Source organism: Callorhinus ursinus, unplaced genomic scaffold (assembly GCF_003265705.2).
Source record: "Callorhinus ursinus isolate GAN/ISIS: 27379988/994484 unplaced genomic scaffold, GSC_fseal_2.0 scaffold51, whole genome shotgun sequence".
NCBI classification, from domain to species: domain Eukaryota; kingdom Metazoa; phylum Chordata; class Mammalia; order Carnivora; family Otariidae; genus Callorhinus; species Callorhinus ursinus.
The window spans coordinates 7,397,788-7,412,334 of NW_027397113.1; the positions used below are offsets into that span (position 1 = coordinate 7,397,788).

The window sequence follows — 14,547 nt, forward strand, 5'->3', positions numbered from 1 at the left end:
TTCCTTCCTTCCTTCCTTCCCTCTTTTTTTTTTTTTTGGTAGGCTCCATGCTTAAAAAATACCTATATTTTAAATTGGGTATTCTTCAGTATACCAAAAGGATAAGCAAACCCAAAAAGAAATAGGTATCACACGTGCTATATCTCAAAATATGTTTTTGAGAGCATCTGAAATTTTGTTTGTACATGTGTCTTGGTCATTTATGAAGCTACTATGATCTATAAATCAAGAAAATTCATGGTCTTACCATTTTTAAAAACTCAAAAATTAAGACATCTGTAAGAAAATTTCAAAGTTAGACATTACCATGTATATGAAAGAACAAAGAAAACAAACTCTTTCTAACACTCTTAAATACTAGAAAAATTGTTTTACTCACTCTCTGTTTTCCATTTAACCTTACAGGTGAAAGACTTTGGTTGAACTTCATAACATAACAACTGTTAAAGTGAAAATGTCAAGTAAAAGGGAAGCCTTCCATCTGAAAAAAGCCTGAACAATTATGTCTTCAACTTTTAAAGGTTCTAAACCTGCCCAGAAATCCACCTCTGTATGTGAAGTTTCCCTCTGCCTCCTCTTCTGATTAAGCTTGTTATTTGTTTGAATGCACCAGCATTCAAGATAATAAAATTTCTTGTTCTGTGTAAAACAAACAAACAAACCTATATTTACTCCCCCTTTCCCTCTTTTCTCAACAGTTGAATTCCCCGTGGAAGCCAGCCAGTCTGGATCTCACGGGCAACCCAACGGGACTCTTCCCCTGAGATGCACGGTCATCTGGGGGAGGGGCTCCTGTTCTTTCCCTGATCCCGTTCAGATTCTTCAGTGACCAGGGCAGTCCTCAGATGCTCTGGGGAGCTACTGCACTCCCCCAGCTGGGGGCTGCCACGGTCTGACGGATGAGAGTCTGGTGTCTGGATCTGTGTGTGCCTGTGAAATACCTTCAGGGTGTGTTTGTCACCCTTAGGCACCTAATTTTGGTCCCTGCACCACTAACTTACTAATGCAGGCTGGGCAGAGCTGGTCTGTGTGACCTGGGGAGTGGCAGGGAGTCTGAGGTCAGTGTGAGGAGAGATGAGGCTGTAGCTAAACCAAAGGCACTGACCATATGGCATGTGTCTAGGTCTAAATCTTTCCCTGGGAGGGGCAGTTGACTGGCTCAGTTAGTAGGGCAGGTCACTTGGTCTTAGGGTCATGAGTTCAAGCCCCACATTGGGCATATAACTCACTTAAAAAAAATTCATAGAGGTGCCTGCGTGGCTCAGTCATTAAGTGTCTGCCTTCAGCTCAGGTCATGATTTTGGAGTCCTGGAATCGAGCCCCACATCAGGCTCCCGGCTCGGCAGGGAGTCTGCTTCTCTCTCTCCCTCTGCCTCTCTTCCCGCTTGTGCTCTCTCTCTGTCTCTCAAATGAATAAATAAAACATTTTTTAAAAATTCATAAATCTTTCCCAGGGGACAGTGATCCTGAATGGTGTCTTGCCTTCCTCATCAAAGACCTAGAGCACACAGCTCCCTTAAGGGGCAGCCAGAGGGTTTACTCACTCCTTTTCCACATCCTGGATGGAGTCAGGCAGAGGCTGATTCCTGGTTTCAGGAAGGAGGAGAACAACAAGACCAGAGAGGATGGGGAAGACTCCATACATGATCCAGGGCAGGTGGGGAGAATACACGGTTAGGATCATCAAGAGGGGAGCCAGGGCCGCTCCAATATTAGCAGCAATTCCCAGGATTCCTGAGGCTGTTGCCCTTGGGGTACAAACAGTACAAAAATAATTTGGTATAAATCCACACAGGTAATTTGTGATTTATTATTTTGCTTCAATTATGTAAGATATCACAACAGTGTTTAGATACATGAAGGTTGACAATATACGTTTACATTTCAAATATGCTCTCTTATTTGCTGGCAATTTTTTTCAAGTGCACAAGTGCATTAAGACATACTTTCATTATTTAAAAAATACTCTTATCCATAGCATCTACCATTGAGTAGTTCTATAAATTATGTGAGGTGATATGTTAAAAAAGAACACAGTGCTTTGCCAAAGTCAGATTTTAATAAATTTTGGCTGTAATTTTTGTTATTATTAATACTATTATAATTGATGCTTTTGATAACTCATCAGTGTTCTTCCCACTATGAATGTTAATTAGCTGGGAAAGGCCTATTTTGACCCTGCTAGAGCTCCCATGCGATTTGTACCTGATTATGGTGGGCATTAGTTCATTTCCATGGGCAGAAGAACACATGACTGCAGCAGAAGCAGCTCCTACTCCCAAAGTTGACAAAGTAACACGGAGGGTCTGCATTTCTGGAGAGGAAGACCAGTGAGAATCACCATCCACCAAATTACAAGTGAAGAAGACACAGCTGGAGATGTTTGTATGTGTTAAATACAGTGTAGAGAAAGTGCAGAGAGGCAGAGAATATGTAGTGACTAGTGGCTGAGCTTACTGTTACAGCTTAAACAGAATAAAAAACCTGAGTCATTTTTTTACCTCTCATTTACACATCAGAAATTTGCCAAAGACGGAGAGGGGAATGCGAGTTTGCTTTCATTTATTTTGCCCAGTGTCTCCTCTGACTTTCATGTATAAAGTAAGACTCCATATGAACAATTACTGAGGGATGTAAAACTCATCGATGTCCTTGAGAAGTTTAAAACTGGATGCATACATGAAATTGACTTGGGGCTAGTACTGTGGCAGAGAGTAATAAAACCATTGTCTATGGATAAGTAGCTTGATCTACAGTAATATTTGAAGATTGAAGAATAAAGACCTGTATTAGGGGAACAATTGTTGGACTTTGGAAACCTCTGAAAGGAAATCTCAGAGTCCGTTTTCTACTCAATTAAAAAAAAAAATCTCACGAGAGTGTTACAACATTGGAATATGCTCCGTGGTAAAGAAGCAACATGCATCATTGCTGACATCCAAGATGATGGCAGAGCTACCAATCTGGGATCCTGTAATATACACACTATGCTAGGAGTTAGGCGAAGCCCAGGACCACGTCAGTTCTCCTATTCATTACATAGGATCATTTAATTTAGTAAAATTGATTCTAAGAGAGACTTTAACTGCTTCACTCCTTGTTCCTGTTGCATACTTCTCTGCTTGAAGACACGATATTTTTATTTTCTTGAAATCAAAAAGTCTTCCCTAAACCGCAATTGCAATTATGGTGACCTAATACAAGACACACAAGTGGATATATGTAGACATCAGGGAGTAAATTGTCACTGAAACTGTAGTAATAAGAAAGAAACCAGAGAGAGGAAATGAGGGTATTGTGTTCTCATATGAGATACAATTAATATATATTGGACAAAATATTGTCATTTACAGTTACAAGTGTGATTGGTCAAAGCCAAAAGGGCAAGTGAGCAATTGCTCTCCTAGAGAAACTTTTAGAAAGATATGGCACCAGATACTTCTCAGATGTGATGAGGATAGCCATATGTCTGAACCAACTTTTACTGGGCTTTGACTCTTTCCCAGCTGCTTAATCATAGAATCTGTCCTAAATCTTCAGATCAGTTTTGGGGAATCATTAGAACCATAGTCTCCCTTCCCTTGTGTGAGCCCAGTCCCCGAGTCTCTGAGATATTTCCTTTCTTCAACCTGTGCTCTTTTCTCACCTTCAGGCAGAAATGTGTTGGTCAGAATGGAGATTCCAAGTACAGACATGAAAATCATCTGGCTTACTCGACGGCCCACATGATTCAGTGCCAAAAGTGCAATGTAATTGGCGAAGAGTTTGAACATGCTAAAGAGAACCTGGAACAGGAAAACATTGTTCCCAATGTGCTGGAGGTGGAGAATCAGGCCAAAAAAGGGCATGTAGATTGCAAATCTGTGGTGAACAAAAGAAGAAAGATGTCATTACATTTAGACCCTAGGTTCTACAAACAATAATCATAAATATTATCAGACAGGCAGCCGGTGGTTGGTGTTCAAGTACAAAAGGCATGGTCTGTTTTGTGGAATATTCTACATGGTGATGATTTAAAAACTGTCATAAAATATTGCATAATGATGGAGGTCATAATCGTTATTTTTTTGGTGGGTGGGGGTATTGTTCTTAAGAATACATAATCAGGGGGGCACCTGGATGGCTCAGTCAGTTAAGCATCTGCCTTCGGCTCAGGTCATGATCCTGGAGTCCCAGGATTGAGCCCCACATCAGGCTCCATACTCAGCAGGGAGTCTGCTTCTCCTTCTGCCCCTCACCCTGTTTGTGCTCTCTCTCTCTCTCAAATAAATACATAAAATATTTTTAAAAAAAGAATACATAATGAGGTCCTCTAGGGTTTTAGAGTTTTTCCTATATCCTGATTTGGGTTATGGTTGCATATTTACATATGTAAATATTCATTGAGCTGTATACATTGGTACACTTAAATTTTTTTTTAAATTTATTTAAGTGATCTCTACACCCAAGGTCGGGCTCAAACTCACAACCCTAAGATCAAGAGTCACATGCTCTTCTGACGGAGCCAGCCAGGCACCCCAAATGTTTGTAATTTTATCTCAATCAAAGTGGAAACAAACAAGTGAAGAAACTTAAAGCTAAAATCTCTACTGTGATTGAAGTTCACAGCCTCCATTTCCAGGTGCTGAGCCTGGTAAGGTGACATAATAAATAAAACTCATTGCACAATTAGTTCTGAGTCAGGCCTTCTGTAACTAAAAAACGCAATTATCTTTCTGGCTTCCTCATGTTTTATCTCCAAATCTGTCTCTACAACATGTTGTATCCTTTGATAGGATTAGATTCATGTCTCCACTACTTTAATATTCTTCATGCATGGTGTGAAGCCTACCTCACAAAGGACAATAAACAGATCCTTCTGCGCAGGGTGGGTGTGTGGAACAAGTCAGGCATGGAAGGTTTTTTCTGTGCTGTTTCCAGCTCCTCCTGCATGGTGGATCTCAAAACCTTCAACAACAACCACAACAAGAAACTGTTCAGTTGTTACACAATGTGAGCTTTGGGAGGTCCCCCACAGAGGACAAGCTAGACCACTTGTTATATTTAGTAGGAAATCGAGACAGCAAAAATGCATTGACATGTGAAAGGTGAATTAGGGAATTAAAGGAGCCTTAGGAAAATTATGTAGCAACAGGACTTTTTAAACACAAGATCTGAGTGGGCTGCAGGGCATCCGAAAGGGTGTGTATGTTAGATATTCAGATCGGCAAGAGAATCAAATGTGAGTTACTTGGATTAAGGTCCAAAGCTCCATTTATGCTAGATGGACATGAAAGACCTAGAAGATAAGCTTGGTTCCCAGCCAGCCATTCTTTGCAAAGAAACTGTTTATCTCAGGAAAAATGACACATCCTGAGAGCCTTTATTTTGGTTCTTCATTCAGTCTCTTTGAGGGGAATCCTGGCATATTGTGCCTCCATGAAGGAGATGCCTAGAATTAAATCTGAGGTTGAAACCATGGCAGGAACTTGATGTAGAATAATTTATATCCAAGTTGGTTATAATCTGGGGTTACTTGATGGTCCTGCAACATGCTAGGTGTATACCTTGCAGAAGGTGATTAAGTATTTCTAAACCCCAATTTTCCTGTCATAGAAGAAGAAGAAGAAGAAGAAGAAGAAGGAAGAGGAGGAGGAGGAGAGGGAGAGGGAGATGGAGAGCAAAAAATAATAGCACCTTTTTCATAAAGACTTTCTAGCCATACATGAGGTTGCAAATACATAGATGGAATTATATCCAGCACACCTCGGATACTTACTTATTAATTATTCCAATAATATTGACTTAATTCTCATCCCACCTCTACAAGTGAAACAATATCATGAAGTCCATTGGAAAAATTCCATGAGGAAGGGACTTTAGAGAAATGTAAGGTCACCTAAGTGAGGAACTACCAGATCAAGAATATCCTTTTCAGTTGCAGAACTAGCTCAAGCAGCAAAATCCTGGACTTAAGCTTTTGGAAGAGAAAAGTCAAGATAGCATCTCCTTCCTGCAACTAACACCAGAAACCCATGACCACAGGCCATTGTCATAGGCAGTATTCTAAGAATGGGTTCCAAGAATACCTTAAACTTGGGCCAGATGAGGGCTGCCATGCCTGTGAGACTGGCCTCAAATCACATCCAATATCAGAGTAAAAGTTTGGGAGATGATGAGGTTATTTCACATTGGCCATTCATTTTTGGTGAGCAGAGATGTGAGTTGCATTTCCAGAAGAATTTAGGAAGGTAATGCCAGGTCATTTATGGGAACTCAAGGAGCTCCTCCTACCTGGTAAAATTCTTATTCATGGAAGAGGAGGCCTATATTCAAATGGGAGCCTGCTGGAACTTTTTTTTTTTTTTATGCATCTTTTCCTCTGATTGTCCTTTGCTAGTGGAAAAACAAAACAAAACAAAAACGATTTGTGCCAGTCATAACACCATGTTGGGGTAAAAAACATGGAACAGCCAGTTGGTGTCCTGGAATTAGCATGTACAAATTCACAAAAGCCCTTTGTTAAATTTTTAGATAGTTTGTAAAGCAGTTGCCATGATGTTGGTGGCTTTTATTGACAATGGTGGTGGTATTCATACTACAAAAATTGATAATCACCACAAATTTGAGATCTATGGCTTTTTTCACTTCTTGTAATGTTAGGTGTTAAACATTTACCAGCACACCACTGGCATGGCCCCTCTGCCATCATTTGGACTGCTCTCAATTGCAAATTTAATCATATCCCTGCTTGATTTAAACCTGGCTAGTTCTACCTTAACCCGCAAGGGCTATTTCAAATGTAACTACATTCAAGTAGCATTCAGTTCCTGCACATCTGCAATACAGGCTATGTCTTCCTCTTGCCATTCACATTCCACCCTTGCTTTACTTCAAAGAGGCTTTATCAAGCCCACAACCTGGCCCATCTGTTCATGCACCTGGAAGTGGACCCACCTGCAGACCCTGGCAAATGGTCCACACATCCATGGACTCAGACAGCAAGTCCACTGATGAACCCTGCTAACTGGCCTACCCAGAATCTCCAGCCATGGTGACTGGTGAAGGGCATTTCCTGCCAAAAGCTGACTGTAAAGACTGGAAGAGGCGACTATTTCTTCAAATGCACAAACACCCTGGGTGGTGGGTATTAAGGAGGGCACGTGTTGTGAGGAGCACTGGGTGTTATATGCAACTGATGAATCATTGAACACTACATCAGAAACTAATGTTGGCTAATTGAAAAACAATGCACAAACACCATACAAGGCTCTAAGGAATTGGGGGGGGGGATTGATAGAAGAGTTAGGTTTTTTTTTAAAGGATGAACAAAATTGACAAACTTTTAGCTAGACTGGCCATGAAAAAAAAGACTCAAATAAATAAAATCGGATATGAAAGAAAAGACATTACAACTGATGCCACAGAAATAAAAAAGATCACAAGGGACTATAACAAACAATTATATGCCACCAAAGCAGACAACCTAGAAGAAATAGATAAATTCCTAGAAACATACACACTGCCAAAACTGAATCAAGAAGAAATAGAAAAATCTGAAGAAACCAATTACAAATAAGGAGATTGAAACAGTAATAAAAAGTATCCCAGAGGAGATGTTTGCAAAAGACATATCTGATAAAGTGTTGGTATCCAATCTATAAAGAACTTATTAAACTCAACACCCAAAAAACAAATAATCCAGTTAAGAAATGGGCAAAAGATATGAATAGATATTTTCCAAAGATGATATCCATATGGCTAAGAGACACATGAAAAAGTAAATTATTGAACACTACATCAGAAACTAATAATGTACTATATGTTGGCTAACTGAATTTAAATTAAAAACATTACAGGTAGCTCCCCCCCAAAAAGGAAAGGTGTTCAACACCACTCATCATCAAGGAAATACAAATCAAAACCACAATGAGATATCACCTCATACCTGTCAGAATGGCTAAAATTAATAACACAGAAAACAACAGGTGTTGGTGAGGATGTGGAGAAAGAGGAACTCTCTTACACTGTTGTTGAGAATGTAAACTGTTGCAGCCACTCTGGAGAACAGTATGGTGTTTCCTCAAAAAGCTAAAAATAGAACTACCCTATGATCCAGCAATTGCACTACTAGGTATTTACCCAAAGGATACAAAAATACACATTCAAAGGAGTACATGCACCCTGATATTTATAGCAGCATTACCAACAATAACCAAACTATGGAAAGAGCCCAAATGTCCATCAACTGATGAATGGATAAAGATGTGGTATATATATATACAATTAAATACTACTCAGCCATCAAAAAGAATGAATGCTTGCCATTTGCAATGACGTGGTTGGAGCTATAGTGTATTATGTTAAGGAAAGTCAATCAGAGAAAGACAAATCCTATATGATTTCACTCATATGTGGAATTTAAGAAAGAAAATGGATGAACATTTGGGAGGAGGAAAAGAGAGGGGAAAAATCATGAGAGACTCTTAACTATAGAGAAGAGATAGGGTTGATGGAGGGAGGTGGGTGGGAGGTGGGATAGATGGGTGATAGGTATTAAGGAGAGCACGCGTTATGATGAGCACTGGGTGTTTTATGTAAATAGTGAACCACTGAACTCTTCTCCTGAAACCAATATTGAACTGTATGTCAACTAACTAGAATTTTTTTTAAAAGTAGCCCAGAAATAAAAACCTAACACCAGATGGCTTCACAGGTGAATTCTACCAAACATTTAAATTATGAACACTGATCCTCCTCACTTTTCCAAAAAATAAAGAGGAAACACTAACAAATTTGTTTTATGAGTGCAGTATGACTCTGATACCAAAGTCAGACAAGGACATCATAGGAAAAGAAAACTATAGGCCAATAACCCTGATGAACAAAGGTGAAAAAATCATCAACAACATATTAGTAAACCAACTTCAAGAGCACACTGCACACCCTGACTCAGTGGGATTTATTCCTGGGATGCAAGGATAATTCAACATAAGTAAAATTTTAAAAACGTGATACACCACATTAACAGAATGAAGGTTAGAAACCGTATGATCATCTCAATAGATGTAAAAAAGAATCTGACACAATTCAACACACATCCATGATTTAAAAAACTCTCAAGAAATAAGGTATTGAAGGAACTTACCTTAAAGGTCATATATGAAAAGCCCACCACTAACATTATACTCAATGGTGGAAAACTGAAAGCCTTTCCTCTAAGATCTGGAACTAGACAAGAATGTCACTTTAATTCAACATAGGATTCAGAAGTCCTAGCCAGAGCAATTAGATAAGAAAAAGAAACAAGGTATCCAAATCAGAAAGGAAGAAGTAAAATTATCTTTGTTGGCAGACGACATGATCTTTTATGTAAAAAACCCTAAAGACACCTCCAAAATTTTGTTATAAACAATAAATGAATTCAGTAAAGTTTCAGGATACAAGATCAAAATATAAAAATCGGTTGCATTTCTATATACCAGCAACAGACTATCTGAAAATGAAATTAAGAAAACAATCTTGTTCAGGGCACCTGGGTGGCTCAGTCAGTTAAGTATCCAACTCTTAATCTCAGCTTAGGTCTTGACCTCAGGGTCGGGAGTTCAGGCTCCACATTGGGCTCCATCGTGTGTGTGGTACTTTAAAAAAATCCTGTTTACCCAACAGACACATGAAAAAGTGCACAACATCGCTCAGCATCAGGGAAATCCAAATCAAAACCTCAATGAGATACCACCTTACACCAGTCAGAATGGCTAAAATTAACAAGTCAGGAAATGACAGTTGTTGGTGGGGATGCAGAGAAAGGGGAACCCTCCTACACTGTTGGCGGGAATGCAAGCTGGTGCAGCCACTCTGGAAAACAGTATGGCAGTTCCTCAAAAAGTTGAAAATAGAGCTACCATATGACCCAGCAGTTGTACTACTGGGTATTTACCCCAAAGATACAAACGTAGGGATTCAAAGGGGTAGGTGCACCCCGATGTTTATAGCAACAATGTCCACAATAGCCAAACTATGGAAAGAGCCAAGATGTCCATCAACAGATGAATGGATAAAGAAGATGTGGTATATATATACAATGGAATATTATGCAGCCATCAAAAGGAATGAAATCTTGCCATTTGCAATGGACATGGATGGAACTGGAGGGTATTATGCTGAGCGAAATAAGTCAATCAGAGAAAGACATGTATCATATGACCTCACTGATATGAGGAATTCTTAATCTCAGGAAACAAACTGAGGGTTGCTGGAGTGGTGGGTGGTGGGAGGGATGGGGTGGCTGGGTGATAGACATTGGGGAAGGTATGTGCTATGGTGAGCACTGTGAATTATGTAAGACTGTTGAATCACAGACCTATACCTATGAAACATATAATACATTATATGTTAAGAAGAAGAAGAAGAAGAAGAAGAAGATAGCAGGAAGGGAAAGATGAAGGGGCGGAAATCGGAGGGGGAGACGAACCATGAGAGATGATGGACTCTGAGAAACAAACTGAGGGTTCTAGAGGGAAGAGGGTGGGGGGATGGGTTAGCCTGGTGATGGGTATTAAAGAGGGCACGTACTGCATGGAGCACTGGGTATTATACACAAACAATGAATCATGGAACACTACATCAAAAACTAATGATGTAATGTATGGTGATTAACATAACATAATAAAAAAAATCGTGTTTACAATAAATTCAACAGTAATAAAATCCTTAGGAATAAACTTAGCCAAGGAATGAAAGACTTGTATACTAAAAATCATAAGCATTGAAGAAAAAAATTAAAGTAAACACATGAAAAAATGAAAATACATCCCATATTCATGGATTGAAAGAATTAATACTGTTAAAATACCCATAGTACCTAAAGTGATCTATAAATTAATACAATCCCTATCAAAACCTTAAAGGCATTCTTTACAGAAATAGAAAAAACAATCCTGAATTGATGGAAAGGAGTTCAAATAGGCAGGATTCAGGAATCTCCAAAGCACTAGGGAGCAGGAAGTCCAAGAAGAGTCTTGTAGTAGGAATGGTCAGGTCTGGGTACTTGCCTCTTGGATAAATCAACTTTATCCAACTTTCACCTCTGTCCCTCAACTCACATGCTAGGGGCATCTATTGGCCTTGTTCTTAAGATATGCTTTCAAAAATGGAAAGAAGACAGTCTCTTCAATAAATGGTGCTGGGAACATTGGACAGCCACATGCAGAAGAATGAAACTTGACCATTCTCTAACACCATTCACAAAGATAAACTCAAAGTGGATGAAAGACCTCAATGTGAGACAGGAATCCATCAAAATCCTAAAGGAGAACATAGGCAGTAACCTCTTTGACATCAGCCACAGCAACTTCTTTCAAGATACATCTCCAAAAGCTAGTGAAACAAAAGCAAAAATGAACTTTTGGGACTTCATCAAGATAAAAAGCTTCTGCACAGCAAAGGAAACAGTCAATAAAACAAAGAGGCAACCCACAGAATGGGAGAAGATATTTGCAAATGACACTACAGATAAAGGGCTGGTATCCAAGATCTATAAAGAACTTCTCAAACTCAACACCCAAAAACCAAATAATCAAGTCAAAAAGTGGGCAGAAGATATGAAAAGACACTTCTCTGAAGAAGACATACAAATGGCTAACAAACACATGAAAAAATGTTCATCATCATTAGCCATCAGGGAAATTCAAATCAAAACCAGATTGAGATACCACCTTACACCAGTTAGAATAGCAAAAATGGACAGGGAAAGAAACAACAAATGTTGGAGAGGTTGTGGAGAAAGGGGAACCCTCTTACACTGTTGGTGGGAATGCAAGTTGGTACAGCCACTTTGGAAAACAGTGTGGAGGTTCCTCAAAAATTTAAAAATAGAGCTACTCTATGACCCAGCAATTGCACTACTGGGTATTTACCCCAAAGACACAAATGTAGTGAAAAGAAGGGCCATATGCACCCCAATGTTCATAGCAGCAATGTCTGCAATAGCCAAACTGTGGAAAGAGCCTAGATGCCCTTCAACAGACGAATGGATAAAGAAGATGCGGTCCGTATATACAATGGAATATTACTCAGCCATCAGAAAGGATGAATACCCAACTTTTACATCAACATGGATGGGACTGGAGGAGATTATGCTAAGTGAAATAAGTCAAGCAGAGAAAGTCAATTATCATATGGTTTCACTTATTTGTAGAACATAAGGAATAGCATGGAGGACACTAGGAGAAGGAAGGGAAAAATGGGGGGGGAACTGGAGGGAGAGATGAACCATGAGAAACTATGGACTCTGAGAAACAAACAGGGTTTTAGAGGGGAGGGGAGAGGGGGGATTGGTTAGCCTGGTGATGGGTATTAAGGAGGGCACGTACTGCATGGAGCACTGGGTGTTATACGAAAACAATGGATCATGGATCACCACATCAAAAACTAATGATGTATTGTATGGTGACTAACATAACATAATAAAATAAAATAAAATAAAAGATATGCTTGCAAAAAAAAAAAAAAAAGAGCTTGCCCCATGCCTAGGAAAAGACAGGGCACCTGACTGATGGTTCCACCAGACTGTATCCAAGGGGAAAGAGGTGATTCCCTAAAAGAAAACTAGGTTGCAATTAGGAAGTACAAATAGATAATGGGCAGCTCAAAATCAACAATGGCTACTAGAGGTTGTCAGCACCAGATCACAAAAGGCTTAGTGGGTCATATTTAAGGACATTGACTTTTATCCTAAATGCAAGAGGGAACCTGTCGAGGCTGTTAAGCAGGAGCAAGGGCAGTGTACAGGATCAGGCTTATGTTTCTAAAGTATCCTCTGGCTGTTTTCTTTCTTTTTTCCCCCTAAAGATTTATTTAATTTATTTGAGAAAGAGAAAATGCACAAGTGGGGGGAGGGGCAGAGGGAGAGAATCTCCAGCAGACTTCCCACTGAGCACAGAGCCTGATGGGGATTGAGCAGGGCTCGATCTCACCCTGAAGTCATGACTTGAGCCAAAACCAAGAGTTGGATGCTTAACAGAATGAGCCACCCAGGTGCCCCACTCTGGCTGCTTTCTGAGCAAGGGATGAGAATGGAGCAACAGTGGAGGTGGTAGAGAAGCTAGGCCAGAGGGAAGAAAGATGTGGACTACAACGGTAGCAGTGGAGTTGAGAAATGGTTGGATGGATTCAAAATACATTGGAGACTATATATATTTTTTGTCTATGCATTAGTCTTATTCTTTATGCAGTCTTGATGGCTTTTTAATTTTAATTTCTATTTTCCTCACAAGTGATTCACATATTTGAATGCTGAAAACTGCATCAAATCCTTTGCAGAATGAAGTATCAAATAAATGTTTTTAAAAGAACAAAAAGAAGAAGAAAAAATCCTGAGTTCCAGTCCAGGGTGGCAACATAGGAAGACCCTGAACTGACCTCCCCATAGAACACACTGATCTACAACTCTTTATAGAACAATTCATCCTGAAGAAGAAGGAAGGCTGACTGCGCAAGAAAGGATAGAAAGACCACACAGAGAATGGCAAGAGAGATGGAGACACGACAACAAAGGGAACCCCCACCTCAGACACTGCAAACTGCAGTGGGACTATGAGCAGACTTGTCTGCCCTGCGGCACAGAAAAAAAAGCCAGTTTAAAAGAGCATGTGAGAGAGGAGGAGCAAGATGGCAGAGGAGTAGGGCAAGATGGCGGAGGAGTAGGGCAAGATGGCGGAGGAGTAGGAGACCTGGATTTCGTCTGGTCTCAGGAATTCAGCTGAATAGGGATCAAACCATTCTGAACACCTACGAACTCAACAGGAGACCGAAGAGGAGAGTAGCAACAACTCTCTGAACAGAAAAGCGACCACTTTCTGGAAGGTAGGACGTGCGGAGAAGTGAATCCGAGGCGATATTCAGGAGGATAGATGGCGGGGGAGGGGCCTCCGCCGGCGCTTCTGGCAAGTGCTAGAGCCGCGGAGCACAAAATCGGACCTTTTAGAAGTCGGCTCCGCTGAGGGACGTCGCTCCAGTGGCTAAGCGGGGGTGAAACCCTCACGGGACAGTGGGGTCTCAGGACCCTTGGGGTCACAGAAAGACCGGGGGAGCCTGAGTGTGCCAGAGCTCCCAGGTATCGGAGCGGGGAAGCCGGCTGCAGAGACGGAGCCAAGGCGCGGGCTCTCAGCTCGGGGTGGCCATAAACTGTGATCCGCGGCCCAGTCGGGCCACTGCTCCTGCAGCAGGGACCCAACAAGCGGCAGAGCCGGGGAGATTCCCCTTCCTTCCCGGGGAGGAGCGGCGCGGGAGCGCACCGCAGGGATCTGCTGGGTTTGGAGACTCTGCGCGGGGTCGGGTGCCAGAGATAGCAACGCTCGGTCACAGGCCGGGTGAGCACGGAGTGCGGCCGGGGACCGGGGACAAGGGAGTGACTGCTTTTCTCTGGGGGCGCACTGAGGAGCGGGGCCCCGAGTTCTCAGCTCCTCCGGGTGGAGATTGGGAGGCCACCATTTTTGCCCTGGTCCTCCAAGTCTGTACAGAGAGCTTGCAGGGAACAAAAGCTCCTGAGATCAAACCCGAGCAACT

General features: G+C 41.1%; 1 protein-coding gene across 1 annotated transcript in view; it reads right to left on the minus strand.

The window, feature by feature from the left end:
• Positions 1-14,547, minus strand: part of LOC112829484 (organic anion transporter 7-like) — a 49,842-nt gene that overhangs the window by 948 nt on the left and 34,347 nt on the right. The window contains exons 6-9 of the mRNA XM_025879088.2: positions 4,832-4,947; positions 3,647-3,861; positions 2,206-2,314; positions 1,545-1,748 (exon numbers count right to left, since the gene is read on the minus strand). Coding sequence (XP_025734873.1) covers positions 1,545-1,748; positions 2,206-2,314; positions 3,647-3,861; positions 4,832-4,947 — 644 coding nt within the window. The remainder of the gene's footprint in view (positions 1-1,544; positions 1,749-2,205; positions 2,315-3,646; positions 3,862-4,831; positions 4,948-14,547) is intronic.